A 17,678-nucleotide genomic window follows, 5' to 3' on the forward strand; every position below is an offset into this window, starting at 1 on the left:
TTAACACGAGCGTTAACGTTTAGAAGTCGGAAAGGTGCTTGTACTTATGACTCCCAAACAAATCCTTGTTGTAAGGATCTGTCTTTCATGAGCAAACACACTCGTGGTTACGATTTATAGTTCGATGGTTTCTCCTCTGGAATTAAAAAATAATGATAACAGCTTTGGAAAATAAGAACTGGAGGCATGGATTTAGATTAGAATAATTTCAATAATTTTATATTTTCAATAATAGGCATCCGCCACACGAATATTGATGCCCTGAAAACCACCGTTCAGTGGAGGATCATGAAAAAGGACGAGTACGTTGCCAATGTGGGCAAGGGGTTCCGGGGGAATGGTTGATGGCGAGCAGAGTCATAATTAATGTCCATCGTTATTGTAAAAAATATAATAAAATAAAATATTCCATGTATGTCATCATCCGAATCAATTATGAGTATTTTAAAGCCAGACCTCATGCTTTTTTTACACCCGGTAGATCAAATAATATAATAAGCCTGGGAGTTATATTACTGTGATGCAAGATGGAGCCACTCACTTTCGCGTTGTTTATAAGCTAATATAAGTAAACAACGCTCTAATGGCCAATATTTCATGGGGTTTCTATTGGAACCACCAAATATCCTGACATATTAAATCCATCTTCATATACCTAAAATAATTAATGTTTCTTTAAACAAAATGGACAGTGGCGGAATCCTAGGGACGCCCCTGAGTGGACACTACATTTAATTTCAATTTTATTCAAAATTTTGATCTTCATCTTGATAGATATACATTATATAAAATAATTCACTAATAAGATATGTTTGATTGTTTGCTCAATAAAAAGAAAGTCAAGTCCAATTTCATTTTATTCTCGAGGAGGCTTCATGTTTTTCTATTTAATTGGATTATTTTTAAAGTGAAGGAGTTGTATGTATATATATATAATTGAGAACAAAGTCTTTTCCTTTTCAGAGCATTTATATTATATTACCAACATTGTGGAAATTGCTAAATTAAATTTAGTAAATGAAATTCATATAAATATGAATGAGATAAGTGATTTCTACGTGTAATGATAGAGTAGAATATACTTTGCAGACCAAAATATCGAGAAAAGACGAGTCTATAATCATTTCCACTTGTTTACCAATGATAAAAGAGACTCGGTATTAATAAAGAAATTATGTTTGAGCTTGAAGTGTACAGGTTATATAATTATCCATATAGAACATATATAACGAAGCCCAACTTACGAATGGGATGGATGTAAATGTGATTGAGATAAGTAATTTCTTTGATATATACATCAAGGACACTGAAGGACTCTTTGTAATGAATAGGAGACGAAGTAGAGTTGACTTTCAATAATTTCAAAGAAGGAACATTGGATAGAGGATAGATATATTCCTCATTGATCCAAAAAGAGACACAATGGTGGAATTAGTTTTCGCAGGTTACTTTCTCTCTGTAAACATGAACTTGTTTGTTTACTCCAAGAGCACAGTTTACAATACAGAGTCCCTTGAAATGATGTTAAAAATGTTAGATAAGTCCAAAAACCAAGGTGTGTCAAGAGGAAGACTGTCTTTGTTGCTGTGTTTAAATCATTCCAAACCCCTAAGTTTAATTTTAAGTGGAGGTTATACGCTATAACGACTGTTCATTCCATTATTACATTCAAAGACATTCGAAATAGTTTCCTAGAAAAATCATTATCACAATAACATCCAAAGTGATTTTTGTTTGTTTGTGATTTGACGTTAGATTTTAGTAATAAATTAAAAAGTGTAATATAATATAATTCAACAGAATTAGAGATAGTTTTATAAAAGGTGGGGGAAATAAAATCGCAGTTCACCAAAGAGCAGCCAACGGCCCACATAACACTAAGGAAATATTCTTTTTGATACTATAGAGTGGTCCAGATACGTTTGAAAATATTTAAAGGATTATAACGAACGAACTAGATGGAATATAACCATAAATGTTTTATTATTTGAAAGCTAAATTGAATGTCATTCAATTATTTATAATAAACCCCGCTTCTCTTTAATAAATTCGACCACACAAAGTCAGAAGTCTTGGTAGGCCTAGGCGACCTCAAACTAAGTCAAAAGAGGATGTTCACTAACAAAAGGAGGAGTAGATTTTATTTTAAATTAAGGTAATTTTGTAATATGTTCTATATAGAGTAGGACTTGTTTTTTCATTATCAAGAAAAGAAGGAAATTTTAATGACGTCACTCTGTCCTTTATAATTGTAAAGTAATAATTTTGACATCCAGACTTAATTCATTGTAAGGGAAAACAAATTAAATAAAAAATATAATTAAAATTCATTTATACTACAAAATGGTAAACTTAGGAACATGCCAGAAAGTATAAAAAGCAGAAATATGTAACTTATATTGATATAAATATCGGGAAAAGTAAATCTTTTCCAATACTTATTTCGATTGTTATGAAACTTGACGAAATCCTTGCTTAATACTTTATAGAATAATAAAATCAATTTCAGAACTAATTATTTAAAAGGATTAACATTAATCTACATATTAATAATGATAAACTATTTGTTTGTAAGCTTATATTAATATGTTTTATGTATATATTATCTAATTTGCCATTTTATTACATAATAAGTGGTGAATAAAAGTCTATGTTTTCTCAGATTAGCACTTGCGTGCTTCAGTTTGAGCTTTTATTAAGGTCATCATTTACTCTAATTACTGTCGTTGTTTTCACAAAGGATAAGATGACTTCTGTTGGCCAGTTAAGATATAATTTTAGTAGATGAATATGCAGCCTTTCAAATACATTTGGGTTTTTGTCAATTGCGTCTTCATGGTGACAATGAAAAGTATTGAAATGTCATCCAAGCTAGGAGAAGCAAAGGGAATATGGAGTAAGCGGCCTGAATCACTTTTTAATTTCTTCCTGGCCTTTAGATCAAGAAGCTCAGCAGCCTGGAGATTCCGCTCAAAATCATTGGATGTAAAATGCCTATCACAAATCTTAGCATTGTTAATATTAATTGGATCTTTTCTCCTACAGACTGAGATTCAAAGACGCTGGACCATTAAATTTTTGTATGTATGTACATAAAATAGAGATTGAGTGTGTCCTTTATGGGTGCCCACACTGTTGAGCCTTGAAGGCTGAAATCTTGATCTCTTTTTGAAACTGATGAGACTAAGCTGGGGGGTGGCAGGTTTTTTTTTTGGAGCACAAGAACACACGATAGAGGATTAAGTTATAAATCAAAAAGTGACCTGCGTCCCAAAAAAACAATCATACGCATAAGAACATTTTCTAAATTTATTCAAAATCAAAAAAGTTATTGACAAAAAAAAATCGTTCAAAATTGCAGTTTTGTTTTTTTCCAGGTCCAAAAAACTGGATTTTCAATGAAATATTGGATTTGTAGATTAAATAAAGTTTTAGAAAAAAAATTCTGGAGATTTGTTTTAATATAAACATAGCGCATCAAAATTTTGTCAAACTGAAATATCTCTCATTTTCTGTATAATTTTTCAATTTTTTAGAAGAAATGCAACAAAACGATGCATTTTGGACTTAGAGTTTTAAACTTTCACTTAGATCAAAAAATTATTTTTAATTTCTGGAACATTTTATTACATATTTTTTGCAATATTTGCAAAAAATAAACAGTTATCGAGCATTAGTTTTTCGACGACATTATTCTCCATACCTTTTTTGTCTTTGCAAGAAGGATTTTTTTTTTGTAGTTTTGTGTTTCTCATTACAACTTCAATAAATAATAATAATAATAGGTTGAGTAAAAAGAATTATAAATTTTCATTATTTTAATGTTAATATTTAAGGATAAATCATAAATGTTTGTAGTGTCGTAAATAAGGAATCATTAGGAGACGGTGTTGCCATAAACTCAACTATAAGTGTACAAATAAATTAAATGTATTCTCATTCAATTATAGAATTCTTGACTTTATTCGAAAAAAATCAAAAATAAAAAATTTTTGTATAAAAAATACAAAAATTCAATTTCAAATTACAAAAAAAATTTTCAAAAATCCACAGATGTGCACAAAAAATTCAATTTTTGGGAAAGACATTCAAATATTTCCTTTTTTTTATTTTAAAAATCCAAAGCTATTAACATCAAAGTAATTTTTTTTTAAATATTTAAAAATTTGCAGTTGTTCACAAAAAAAAATTCTAAAATTGTATTTCAAATATTATTTACTTTTTTTAAATTTCAAATATTAAATTTTCGAAGAAAAATTTCAAGAATCTATAGCTATTCAGAGCAAATTAGTTTTTTGAAAAGTGAAATTTAACAAATAAAACTTTGTGAAAAAAAATTTCAAATTATAAAAAGCTATTCACAGAAATAAAAAAATTTTGAAAAAAAAAAAATTTGAAGATAAAAATTGAGAAAACAATATTGACTGAATCATTGACGTGGAATCATATGGGTTAATAATTACGTATTTACTTCACAATTTTGTCAGGTCTGAAAAAGTAAATATTAATATTTAAAATTAAAAAAACGTAAGTAAAATTGTTTGATCTTCCATCTTATTATGCGTAGATAATAAACTTACTATAGATAGATCAATATTCTGACACATCATCAAGTCATACATACATATGTTTGAAGTAGGGATGTATACATACCTCTTAATATCCTCCTGAAACATTTAGTATTCATTATTTATCTGAATAATGTATTGTTTAGGATTTATTTGTATTCTTAGACATTTTTAATCGAGGTTTAGATATTTTCTTAAATGCTTTGCTTAAAAACATGGCTGCTGCTTTATCGGTCTAGTGGTTCTAACGGTTCAAGAAGTCCCGGTTCTTAAAACTTCTTGAACCGAAACCGACCAAGTTGAACCGAGACTCCAATATATTACTGATCGTTATATATTCTTGTGTTTATTTTCGTTTGTTGTACGCGCCAGTAGTGCCATCTCTCAGACTTTGCAAGGGCTTTTAACCTCGTAAATAAAAACATTCCTTTGTACATTGATTATCTGTATATATTGAATAGAGTTTGTGTGTGTCCTCTATGGGTGCTCACATTGTTTGATTTTTTTTTACAGAGATGGAGAAATAGTGTTGTTTTTTGGAGTTCAAAGAGATTCGGGTTTGAGTTAAAAATTTCAAAAAAATTGGTGAAATAAAAAATAGGTAAAAATTGAACTTTTGATTTTTCTCAAGTGCCAAAAAAATGGATTTTAAATGGAATATTAGATTCGTACCTAAAAAAAAATATGCGGAAATTTGTCTGGAATTTCGTTTTCATAGTAAATTTCAATTTGACACATTCAAATTGATTTTTAACTGGATTATTTGTCAATTTCTGAAACACTTTTTTTTTTTTTAACAAACTCAATTTTCAAGTTTTAAGAAGAAATCGATCGACGTATCATTTAAACAAATTTTTTTAGGGATAAATGTATGTTGGTATGTTATTCCAAGTTTTGAAACTTTCTTTTTTTAATTCATAATAACACGTATATGTATTTATTATACGGGCGCCATATTATTATAATGCACTCCTGCACCGAAGGGGTCTAAACAATAAAAGTTGAAAAAACAATGATGCAAGGTGAGTAGAAATACGAGGTTATACTATGAAGCTTTTCCTACTGATGTTTGACTTCCAGTACGCTTTTTAGTACGTCAAAAAGTATAAGCAGTTATGAAAATCTATTCATTTTTTTGGCTGGCCCGTTTTTTGGAATTGGTAATCTGAAAAATGAATTTTCTTTTTCTAAGCATTTGTCATTATTATTTAATTCCTGAGTAGTGAACTTCCTTTCCTAAATAAATTCAGTTATATTCAAAACCTCATTGAATTGTGTGTGCTCTTAAAAGACGGAAAGTAATCTTGAGGATTTGTTGCTGAGTTATGCCCATAAGTCCTTTTTGAATTCTGAGTAGAATTGGGGATCGACATTGGAGTAATTCTAGCAAATGTCCTTTTTTATATCCTTTTCTCCTTCCTCCATATTCACAGCCAATTGTGTCTGGTCTAATGAAACATCATGAGTATTATTCTTTCTCTCCTCAAAACATTCTTCAAATTGTCAGGGTTACCATTTTGATTTCCTGTTTCTATTTTAACACGCCCATTCTACGCTGCATTTTCATTTCTGATCATTATTGTATAGATGAGAAGCCAGCGTGTGCCCCAAAGCAATCTATACTTATATTAGCCTTGGCTACAGAATATCAAGCCACCTTGTAATGCCCTATTGAAAGATAAATTGAAAAAACAAACAAAAAAATAGAGAGGAAAGTTGAATTATTTTATAATTCATTCATTATCCAATCTTTTATTAATTTTCTAAATAGAGGTTATTTTAAAGAATAACCACTTTTATTTGAATTCTTTTTTTAACATGCCCATCCTACGATGGATTTACCCATAGGTAACTTGTAGCAGAGTTGTGACGTACTGTACCGAGTGCGGTGAAAAAATCTTTACACTTCGTTTTTGCTACATAAATCAAGAATTAATGTGAATGCAGTAAAAAATTTCCAGTCAAATACTAAAAATGAAATAAACAAGAAATACTAGATCTTCCTAAGTGTCTTAGAAGCCAAAATGCCATCTGAATGTGACCAACGATCTAGATCCGCACACTTTTGGTCGCTGACAAGAAAAAAATGAGAGGTATTTGTCCTTTGTGGAGGTTGATGAGTCTCTCCAGACTCTTACTAGCACACATCAGCTGTCATATATTTGACCTTTGTGGCTTCAGATGACAAAGACATTACCCTTATCTGATTCTCAGTCGGCTACAGGCTCAACAGGGCTGACTACGTGCAGACCTTGGAGGAGAAGTTGTTACGAGGGATCCAGACCAACAACCCAGACATGAAAGTGGTGTTCCAGCAGTCTGTTGGACCAGCACACGTCCATAAAAGCCCAGAAGTGGTTGGAGGACAACTTGCCCTTCTGGCCAAAGAAAATGTGGCCCCTACTGATCAGATGTCAGCCCATTGGACTTCACTTTTGGGGTGCATGTTGATTCCACTGTCTGTCACCCAAATATGAACAACCTCAAGGACACTGTCAACCATTCATGCCATGTCTGAGGACTACATCTGCACTGGGCGCAAGGCCTTCCGTGGCTGCCTGGAAGCCATTATTGATGCCAAGAGGGGCTACATCGATGATTAGAGTAACCAAGAATCATATTAGTTATTTTTATTTTATTGACATACTCTATTACAACTGGTTGCTGAAATACATCTTGATAGAGTCCTAGATTGAAAGTGTAAAGATTTTTTCTCCGCATCCGGTAAAGGAGAGACGGAAAAGTAAAAGAGAAGAAAGATAAACTAATTTTTTCCCTGCATTAGGTGTAGTGCAGAACTCATGCTATGCACGGACTGTTGGCTTACGGGAATATATCAAAAACAGTATTATTATTTTGTAATTAGTGGAGTATTGTCATGACAATTATAATAACATTTTTATCAAAATTATTATTTAATACATAATTAGTTTTAGTATTATCCAATGCATGTTGGTGTAATTGATAAATAAAATTCCAAAGGTAAATACAGTACTTATTATGTATATTTTTGTGTTAATTATTAATAATATATTTACACTACACTTAGAAGTGATACCACCAGTAAGTTATGTTATTAATTGTAATACTTTTCTACAAACTAATTTATTTCAAGAAAATGTATTATTCATATCGGTCTAATGTTGCTTATTATATTCAAATCATGTATATAACCAAATACGTGTTTCACTTCTTGCAAATTTGGCAACAAATCTTCTAGTACCTAGTGACTCTGCAACGTGACCAACACTGTAAATTACTACCATATATAGATGTACTTTACTTGTTATATAGATCAATATAGTCAACATCGGTGAGCATTCACTCAAAACTTGGTAAACAATGATACAAAAATTAATCAACATTGACGATTAATACAACTGTTTAATCCACACACACAAAAAAAGTAAAATTCAACTAAGACTATATAAACAAGTAGCTACTCAAACTAACTGATCAATCAATTGTGTGACACCATGATCGGAAAAGCATTTCTTATTCTTAAATTGACAAATCAGGTCTTGTCGAACGGTAAGTTTCCCGTTCAATTCTTATTTATAGTGCATTTTCCTTAGTTTTTTCCTTTATTGCTCAACTGAATGTGAATCTCCTAAAGGATCTTGCTGTAGAAAATTGCCTAAAGACATCTCTTAGTAGGCTGTTTGGACTAAGACAACGTCCAGCGAATCTGAATTTGATATAAGAGAACCATGCAGTTTTGAAAAATGTTTTTTCATTTTGGTAGGGAAACCATTTTGAGCTCCAAACTTTTAATTTCGATTAAAATAAGATTATGATTGAATATAAGTTGAAGTTTGTGTTCTTGTACATCTTTTGGCGTATTTTTTAAGCCACTACGAGGAAATGCCCTTCTGAACAACACTGGTCCAACGTATTTCGCCCGACTATGAGCGGGCCTAGAACGGCTCAGGTGAGTCACGGAATCCTAATATTTCAATCCCTCTCTGATTCCATTTAGAAAAGCCGGCTCACCAAAAATCATAAAATTGGCAATGGTCATGCCGGGAGTGTGTGTTCACTTTACGTGGAATGATCCAGCAGTAATTCATTTTCTTCCTCCAAAATCATAAAAAACCGTAGCTGATATTAACAAGGGTATTAATTCAAATGAAGCATATGTCTTGGTTCAACCTTTTCCTCTCGCTCTTATGAAAAAGACCAAAAAACTCTAAATATAGGGTTGCAGCTTTTGTTGAGGTGAGTGAGCATACCTATAATTGAATGATTGGTTCCTCTGTTTCATTCGAAGAGCTATTTGTGATTGATAATTATTTTGATTTTTAGAATTGGCAAACTGAAGAGTGAATTTTCTTTTCATAACCTGTAGTCATTAATCATTATTATTTAATTCCTGAGGAGTAAACTCAGTGGATGATTATTTTCTTTTCCTATTTTAACTTATTTGAGCATGGAAAAGCTCGTCTCTGTGGAGGCTACTATATCAAGCAGAGTGTTGGCTATCCTGAGATCTACCCAAAGGTTTAGATAAAGCTTACACATTATCACATTTTTTAAATATAAGCCCTAAAGAGGCAGGGAATATTTGATTGGTTTCCTAAGCCTCGACCGTTGGTGACTTAATTAAGTAGAAATGTACACTACTGATCTTTATATGGAACTTAATAGAAAAATGACCCCTCAGGACTCAAGGATTCAAGTCCCTTTATATATTTTGTTTTAGCCTCTCTAATGAAAGACAGGGAGACGAATTATTTCGCCTTTACATGAAAATATTTATTAATCATTTTTGCGTCTCCTAATTAGTAATTACTTTGTGATTCGAACTGAAAAGTAGGTTTGCCCAACAACCATCACATTTATTAATTAATTTTGCCCTCTATCGTCTACTAGCTGTACTTTTCAATAATACTGATAAAAAAAATATGGATTTAAGTAACTAGTAACTTATACTTAAGGGTGATAATTTTGGTAAGAATACAAAAGCGTGCGAGGAGAAAAGAAGAATTACTTATGGCATCATTGATTAAATAATATACATCTTCTTCTATCAATCATGAACGTTATCATTCCCGCCTTTATTATTCAATATTAATATAATAATATTAGATGGGGATAGTCGATAGAGAACTGAATAAAATGCCTAAAATAACGTCGCCTTCTGTCTGGATTTCTGAAAATGGAGGCCTAGGAATTTGGAAAATACTTACCGGATGAGAAACAGATGGTTTGTCGGATTTGTCAATATAAATGTGCCTTTAGTCCCCTGTCTAGAATTACACGCCACTCATTATCCTCATCTCATAACTAGAGTATGGATATTCATCTATAAAATCAATTTAACGATGAATACATCAAGTCAGACTTTAACTCTGATTTCACAAGGATGCTTATTGTATGTAATATAACCTTATCCATTGCTAATCATCTACGTTCAAAAAATTTATGGAGAAATACAAGGGTAAACATATCCCTTCCCGAGGAACCATCATTAAATTAATGGAGGATGTTGTTACTGATGTCATTTATAGAAATACATATAAAATGTTTTGATTCATCCACACCAAATGACGATCAAGTTATCAGTAAAAAGTATTTACGAATATCGAAATGGAACTCTGAATTTTGTACTATCTCACAGTAAGTATTCAAATTTTTTTTTAATCTAACCATAAAATATGATTCTATTTTAGCTAAACATATCAAGAATTATGATACACAACTCAGTAAAGGGCAAAAACAACTGCTTAAATGGTCACAACAACGGGGGTAGTAGCTTTGGATGGTTTGCAACAAGTTTGTCTGAGACTACTTACTTCGTTTTAAGACTTGGGTATGATAATTAGGTTTTCCAATATTACATAGTCATTAAATATTACTTTTTTATCACTTAAGGCTTAGCTATGGTTGATGGGCTCCAAGAAATGGTGTTCAGAAAACTCATAAAAGGCAAAAACCAACTGTTTAAATGGTCACAACAACGAGGGTAGTTACATTGGGTGTTGCATTATAATTAACAATTGTGTATATCCTTCATGATAATAGTATGTTGTTATATAAGCATACCTAAATAACGGGGGGAAATATTTTTGATGCTCTTAATAAGGAGTAATATCGCCGGACATTACTACATAATTAGCTTTTGCTCTAAATCTTTAAGATGAATTTATTTCTAACATTTTTTTATTAATATATTTATTGTCTAATTTTATGATTTTGACATTTACTTTATTATGAATAATTAGTTAGATCTCATCGGTAGAGATATATCTATCCTGTGCACAATTGTATATAGCAACTTCCACATGAAGAAGAGGGGTGATTATCTTTTTGATTAAACTCTACGTCTCGCTTGTGTATTGCAACCTAAAGTTATGACATATTTAACTGAATTCCGATGTTAGAACAAGAAAAAATTATCTGGATCAATCTATTATTTCAATATTCTTTATTTATAATTTATTATTATTAATAGTTATATGATTTTAATTGTTTAATTTTGTATATTTAACTTAAATGTTTAATGGTTTATTTTTTAGTATGTAGATTATATTTCATTAAAGCCTTCTTTTTTAAACTTTGAGCTTCAAATATATTTCAAATACTCTACTTTGTCGTTTCATTAGCTATTATTCTGAGAATAAGGTTCATAATGAATTACAATTTCATGGAGTGTGACGTTTTCAAATCTACTGTAACGGATAAAAACATCGAAGTCAATTATACGTAGTATATCTTCATTAAACATTTTGCTAATAAATACATTCGTTATACCCTCAAAAATCATAATAAAGCAGGCAGATGATAATCACATCAGTATTTTAAACAATGATACCATATGTCTTTTTTCCCCCCTCCTCCTCGCACGCGTTTTTCTCTACAATATTATCAACTATACTTATACTCTCAAAAATCATAATAAAGCAAGCAGATGATAATCACATCAGTATTTTAAACAATGATACCATATGTATTTTTTTCCCCTTCTCCTCTGACGCGTTTTTCTCTACAATATTATCGACTTTACTAGTAAGGAGTTCGGGAACGTGCTCATTTGAGGGTAGGAGGACGGGGACTCCTAGAATCCACATATGTATATATCAACACAAATTCGTCACGAATCTAGGCAGTTACAGTCTTAGAATCATACTAGTAAATAGTAAATATATAAGTAGGACATTATTATTAAAATTAAGTAACGGATGAATAAAAGACCAGAGATCATGGAACTTCTGGTTACTAAAAATTAGAGATGTTCCAATTTTCTGACGAATAAAAGAACGAAAATTGGACCATTGTCAAACGATAATCGAATAATTTCAAATAAAAGCGGTTATTGTTTCAAATTATCTCTATTTAGAAAATTAATAAAAGATTAGATAATGATTGATTTATAAAATAATTCACCTTTCCTCCATGTTTACTTCTTTTTTTTTTTTTTTATTTGTCTTTTCAATTTATCTTTCAATGGTGCATGAGCGAATTACAAAAAAATATATATATTCCACAAGGTGCTTTGACATTCTATAGCTAATATAAGTATAGATTGCTTGCGGGCACGCACTGGTTTCTCATCTATACAATAATGAAAATGCAGCGTAGAATGTAGTGTAGAAATTTTTGTTCCGGAGTTATAATAGTAAGTTCCTGTTGGACTCAGAATAGACGGAGTAATTCTGGCAAATATCCTTGTTTCTATGCTTTACTCATTTCTCCCTTGTCACAGCTGATTGCAGCTGATCTAATTAAACGTCATGAGTATTATTTTTTCTTTCCCCAAAGCATTCTTTAAATTGTCAGGGTTACCATGTTGATTTTTGGTTGATTTTTCAACAAACCGGTGGATAGTATTATTTTCATATCTGCTGCTGATTGAAAATAGATTGTATTTTTTTAGCTTCCGGATTTTTTAGAGTTGGTAAACTGAAGATTGAACTTTCTTTTCCTAAGCTGTTATCATTTAAATTAATACTCCTGAAGTGTGAACTTCCTTTCCTACTACATTCAATAATATACAAAACCGGATTGAACATTTATGTGTGCTCAGAAAAGACGAAGAGTAACCTTGAGGAGTTATACTTGTAAGTCTCTGTTGGACTCAGAGTACTACAATTGAGGATTGACACCAGAATAATTATTGCAAGTATCTTTGTTTATTTCCTTCCCGTCACTTTCTCCCTTGACACAGCTCTTCTCCTCCAAAATATTCTTCAAATTATCAAGGTTACCATATTGACTTTGTATTTCTTTTTTTTTCTAAAATGCCCAAAGTACATACGATTTTTATCTCTAATGGTAATCATTCAGGGAGTCATTATATTTTCCTGCAATAGGGCAGAGCTCTCTGTCGCCTTATTTACAAACTAATATAATTAAGTAAACAAAGTTCATGCCTTATTCATTGAAAAAAGAAAAAAAAATATTTTCATTTTATAATATAGGAAAATGGGATCAGATACAGAGACGAAGTAAAGTATGGCAAGCTTAAAGCGTTAAAAGACATTAGGCAAGCTATAGTTGGGTGCGCGATGGGGTATAAATAATAATATTACGTAGCTGTTTTTAATATTTCTTTAAGTAATCTTTTAATAATATTTAACAAAAATGAAAGTGCGAGACTACTTTAACCTCGAGAGAAACCTTGTTTTCTATGGTTCCTATCATAGCAACCCCGTCAACATTGGGATCCATCTATTATGTATATGGAACATTGCCTGGTCTGCAGTCTATCTCCTTCAATTCACGCCCGTGATATCAAACCTTCTCCCTGAGCCCATAGTGGAGAACTATGCTTTCTTCATACTCTCTCTCTACATCATCGTGTTCCTACTCACAGATTTTATTGCAGGGACTTTAGGTAAATAATAGTTATAATTATATCCTTTGATAGGTTGAGAGAGGGATTTAAATTATTCCGTTTTATTTTCTACTACACAAAATAGCCTCCATTCTTATCATTGGAATATATTTTTGGACATTGAATTCTGTACAAAATGGAGCATTGATATGTGGATATAATGGATGGAATCTTGCCCTAGGGGTACATATTGGTGGTTGGGTTCTTCAATTTATCGGGCATGGGATTTTCGAAAAGAGAGCTCCTGCTCTCCTTGACAATGTTTTCCAAGCCTTTATTACAGCTCCACTTTTTGTTCTTTTAGAGATCATGTTTTATTTTGGTTATAAAAAGGATTTATATCAGAAATGCATTCCTGAAATTCAAAAAAATGTTGAGGAGTTTAAGAGGAAAAAGTCTTGATAATGATTACTTAAATGTCTGTATTTAAAAAAAATGTCCCTGTTTTGAGTCCATTGCAACGATGGGTCAATATGTAGTGTATAATTTGATCAACTTTATGAAAAATATATCATGTTTTATTTGTATATATTATTCTATATGGAAGCATTCATAAAAACAATATCCAATTTCAAGTTTTCATTCAAGTTTGATCCACTAGTTACAAGCAAATTACACGTATTGCTTATGACATGATATTTTGTTGAACATTATTCGTAGTATTTGATTCTTGCAAGTAGTTTCTTTCAAAAATGGGTCGATTAGATGGTAAAGTAGCACTCATCACTGCTGCGGCTCAAGGAATTGGTCGTGAAACAGCTCTACTCTTTGCAAAGGAAGGAGCGAAGGTCTACGCAACAGATATAAACGAAGCTCTACTCAAGGAGTTGTCTAATCATGAGGGTATATCCATTTTCAAATTAGATGTGACTAATAAGGAAGATGTAATGAATGCCAAGGACTCCATTACTGAGAGCATTGATATACTCTTTAACTGTGCTGGGTAAAAGTCAGGATTTTAATCCCTTGTGGGTCCTATGTTCAAATAATAACTTATTCCATGCTACTAGATACGTGCACCATGGAAGTATATTGGACTGTGATGAAGACTCATGGAAGCGTAGCTTTGAAATAAATGTAGATAGCATGTATTACATGTGTAAAGCCATTGTTCCCTCCGTAATGTATCATCATAGTTATAACTCGTAACATTTTTAATTCTAATCCATGTTTGATTTATAGATGATTGAGAATAAGAAGGGTGGAAGTATAATAAATATGTCCTCCATTTGCTCATCCATCAAAGGTCTCCCAAATCGTTTTGCATATGGAACAACCAAAGCTGCAGTAATTGGATTTACTAAATCCCTAGCATGTGATCTTGTTAAGCACAACATCAGAGTCAACTGCATTTGTCCAGGAACAGTGGATACACCGTCATTGAGGTATTTGAAAAAGTATTAAAAGATTTACCAATAATTCAAACGTTTTGACTTCATCAGAGGCCGAGTAAATAATACTCCTAACCCAGAGAAAACATACACGGATTTTATCAATCGCCAGCCCATGCAACGACTAGGAACTTCCACAGAAATTGCCAGTTTCGTCCTTACTCTGGCAGAAGACAATGTATTTATGAAAGACAAGTTTATTAGTACATTTATTTATGTATATTATAATTTCTTTAGGGAGCGTATTGTACTGGAGGAGACTATAAAATTGATGGAGGCCTCAGCATTTAACAACAAATTAAATTAATTAATCTTATTTGTACTATTTGTGTATATTTCAAGTAACGCCTTTTTTTATAAATCTATGTACGATATCATTATATGAATCTATACATAAGCTTTGAAAATTTGAAACATAAAATGAAGCGAGGAATAAAAACTGATAATTACTTTAATCATATATATATGATTAATTGATTTAGGGGAGCAAAAGGAACATTCTTCCATAAATATATATATATAACTTAATGACATGTATTTTTATAAAATCAATATCGTTTCATAGAACTTTAGTTTTAAAAATGGTTTCAAATTCCAATGGAATAAAAACTTTTTTCTTTTCATAAATTAAAACTCTATTTATACCACTCTACTTGATATAAAACAAAACTTTTGACACATTTCAAAGTGAACAATACCCGTATAAAAAATTGATATTGTTAGTTTTTGCGTTTCTTTAAAAAATAAGAAGGGTTATACTATAAGCATCACAAAGATTCACAGGAGCAAAACCCATTAAATAAATCATTTGACACAATTTAAATCAACATCATCGGATGATAGACCGTAGCCTTCAAAAAGGGTATTATAGCCCCATGGCATATGATCCTTAAACATGGAGGCACGAAGTCGGAGACTACAAGTGAAGGGATTCGTATCATGGAATATTCTTGTTATGATGTCATTCTTCCTCTTGAAAATAAAGAGTTTTGAAGGATGTTCAAGATGAATCAAGTCTCCACCATGACTCACTTTATCTAGCGCCTCCCTCACTTGCATCCATAGCTCTGACTTTAATTCGTTTTCCGTATCACCCATTTCATCTTCGTCGTCATCTTCGTCGGCGTTTGTTTGGATGTCTTCGTCTCCCTCCTCTTCTTGCTCATTCCCACCACTCTTTCTAAAACTTTCCAAAGGGTTAATGTTAAAATCTGACTTTGAGAAAACGAGTCTACACATGTCTCTTCGCCGCATATGCATCCGCTCAAGAGCTTTGATTTGCATAAAGAGCTTAAGAACGTTTGTGAGGGATGCTGAAATGAGTCCATCATTGTTAAACGTGACGGAATAGACATTGGGACACTTGTAGTCTTGTACTTCATCAGAGTAGAAAACGGGAGGGGTTCCATAGCAAAAGCAACGTATAATCGTTCCTGAGGGAATCACTTTTCTACTTTCCCCCTCGGAAAACTCCATCGTAACTAACTGACTAATTCCCGCACCAAGAGAATAGCCCGTGACCATGATTTCGTAGCCTGGATTTTCTTCTAATGTTGATAGAATGAATGGTAAGACCTTTTCCACGATATTACGACATCCGATGGCCATTCCTCTATGAGCATGTCCATGAAGAAATGGCTCTGTGTCGGCATATAAGTCCATAAAAACGTCTTTCATCTCGGGAGCAGGAATCATTCTCGTTCCACAAATCGTGAGAACTACCAACTTTTGATCTCTTTGCAGAGTGAGTGCAAAGTCAGGACAGTGATCTCCCAGATGTTGTTGATCTGTACTATGAGCATAAATAATATCTTCTTGTGGTATACAAGTCATAGTCGTCCTCAATTGTTCCAGAACGTCCTCTGATGATTGAGTGCGAATACATTTACTGATTTCCACAAGGAGGTGCCAAAAGTATCCAAAGGTAGTAAGGAACTTCTCTGAAAAGTAGATAGAGGGACATTAGACTAAACGAATAAGCTTTTACTTTAAAGATAGATTACCCTGGAGATCATCATTTTGTAGAAAAGAGGTTTCATGATTGTACCAGGCCTTTGAATCATTTTTTTGTACTTTATAGATAAGACCAAGAGTAAGAAGATATGGAACCCATCGATCATCCTCCTCCATTTCGTCCATTAGGCCATCCCCGTCCAAATCCGTGGCAATCCCTGCAGAAATGCATTCTTCATGATACTTTCTAACCATGATATTAATGATTTTCATAAGAGTGTCGATCTCTGGGTATTTATTAGTGAGGGACATGATGATCTTGGTCTTCATTATACTCTTAATGGAACTAATTCGCTTCATGATCCTTTTGAAAAATGGCATAACTTTAATAATTATTTACTTTGGGTTAGAAGAAGAGGAGGACGACATTGCTAGGCCTTCCTTCCTATCTGTACGCAAATTAAATTGACGCAATGCCCTCATCAAGCAATGTACTAAATCAAAATGATTTTAAGGGAAAATTGAGGCGTGTACACACGCATTACTATGTTACTTTGTTATATATTGTGCTTGTATCACAGTATCGTGACTGTATTCATAAGAATTGAAGCACTTTCTTTCTTTTTCATGTCTCATGCTGCATACATCATACCTTTGTTTGTCTCAGAATATAACTTTTCTCCAGCTTAGTTTCTACTTCTAGTTTATAACTCCAAGTGGGATCATTATTAATATAATTAAAGCACACTACTTACACACCACCATCCATTGATTAGGTACTGAAGGAAACTACTAATTCAAGGGGCTTGTCAAAGACTATCAAACAATGAATAAGTGATTCAATAGTATAATATAAATAAAAATGATAGAGATAGCTTCAGCTTTGCAAGTGTCTTACTTTTTTAAATATTGATTCTTAAGAGGAAAGTG

General features: G+C 32.1%; 3 protein-coding genes and 1 long non-coding RNA gene across 6 annotated transcripts; 3 read left to right on the top strand and 1 right to left on the bottom strand.

Annotated features, from left to right (window-relative positions):
- The first annotated feature begins 8,994 nt into the window (after positions 1-8,994).
- LOC139906266 (uncharacterized) lies at positions 8,995-11,156 on the top strand. Its single transcript, XR_011781648.1, has 3 exons — positions 8,995-10,187; positions 10,241-10,380; positions 10,443-11,156. It is a non-coding gene; the product is annotated as an uncharacterized lncRNA (long non-coding RNA).
- Positions 11,157-13,151: 1,995 nt separating this feature from the next.
- Positions 13,152-13,931, top strand: LOC121123955 (uncharacterized). Its single transcript, XM_040719037.2, has 2 exons — positions 13,152-13,404; positions 13,490-13,931. The coding sequence occupies exons 1-2, from the start codon at positions 13,152-13,154 to the stop codon at positions 13,804-13,806; spliced, it is 570 nt and encodes a 189-aa protein (XP_040574971.1). The 3' UTR covers positions 13,807-13,931.
- A 165-nt stretch (positions 13,932-14,096) lies between these two features.
- On the top strand, positions 14,097-15,250 carry LOC121123954 (dehydrogenase/reductase SDR family member 6-like). The gene is made up of 5 exons (XM_040719036.2): positions 14,097-14,347; positions 14,415-14,523; positions 14,587-14,789; positions 14,847-14,973; positions 15,033-15,250. The coding sequence occupies exons 1-5, from the start codon at positions 14,097-14,099 to the stop codon at positions 15,084-15,086; spliced, it is 744 nt and encodes a 247-aa protein (XP_040574970.1). The 3' UTR covers positions 15,087-15,250.
- On the bottom strand, positions 15,112-17,672 carry LOC121123952 (uncharacterized). Of its 3 annotated transcripts, none has more exons than XM_040719034.2 (3): positions 17,504-17,672; positions 16,799-17,112; positions 15,112-16,735 (listed from the first exon to the last, which is right to left on the bottom strand). In XM_040719034.2, the coding sequence occupies exons 1-3, from the start codon at positions 17,515-17,517 to the stop codon at positions 15,600-15,602; spliced, it is 1,464 nt and encodes a 487-aa protein (XP_040574968.1). In that variant the 5' UTR covers positions 17,518-17,672; the 3' UTR covers positions 15,112-15,599. The 3 variants fall into 3 exon arrangements, with proteins under 3 accessions (XP_040574968.1, XP_040574969.1, XP_040574967.1); XM_040719035.2 differs by having other exon boundaries at positions 17,401-17,630; XM_040719033.2 differs by lacking the exon at positions 17,504-17,672 and having other exon boundaries at positions 16,799-17,387.
- Between the last annotated feature and the right edge of the window lie 6 nt (positions 17,673-17,678).

This window comes from Lepeophtheirus salmonis, chromosome 9 (genome assembly GCF_016086655.4).
Source record: "Lepeophtheirus salmonis chromosome 9, UVic_Lsal_1.4, whole genome shotgun sequence".
Taxonomy (NCBI): Eukaryota; Metazoa; Arthropoda; class Copepoda; order Siphonostomatoida; family Caligidae; genus Lepeophtheirus; species Lepeophtheirus salmonis.

Coding starts and splice junctions, on each gene's coding strand:
- LOC121123955 (XM_040719037.2), top strand. CDS start 13,152: ATGAAAGTGCGAGACTACTTTAACCTCGAGAGAAACCTTGTTTTCTAT. Junction 13,405..13,489: donor TTTTATTGCAGGGACTTTAG/GTAAATAATAGT, acceptor TACACAAAATAG/CCTCCATTCTTATCATTGGA.
- LOC121123954 (XM_040719036.2), top strand. CDS start 14,097: ATGGGTCGATTAGATGGTAAAGTAGCACTCATCACTGCTGCGGCTCAA. Junction 14,348..14,414: donor ATACTCTTTAACTGTGCTGG/GTAAAAGTCAGG, acceptor CCATGCTACTAG/ATACGTGCACCATGGAAGTA. Junction 14,790..14,846: donor GTGGATACACCGTCATTGAG/GTATTTGAAAAA, acceptor TGACTTCATCAG/AGGCCGAGTAAATAATACTC.
- LOC121123952 (XM_040719033.2), bottom strand. CDS start 17,129: ATGCCATTTTTCAAAAGGATCATGAAGCGAATTAGTTCCATTAAGAGT. Junction 16,736..16,798: donor ACAAAATGATGATCTCCAGG/GTAATCTATCTT, acceptor TCTACTTTTCAG/AGAAGTTCCTTACTACCTTT.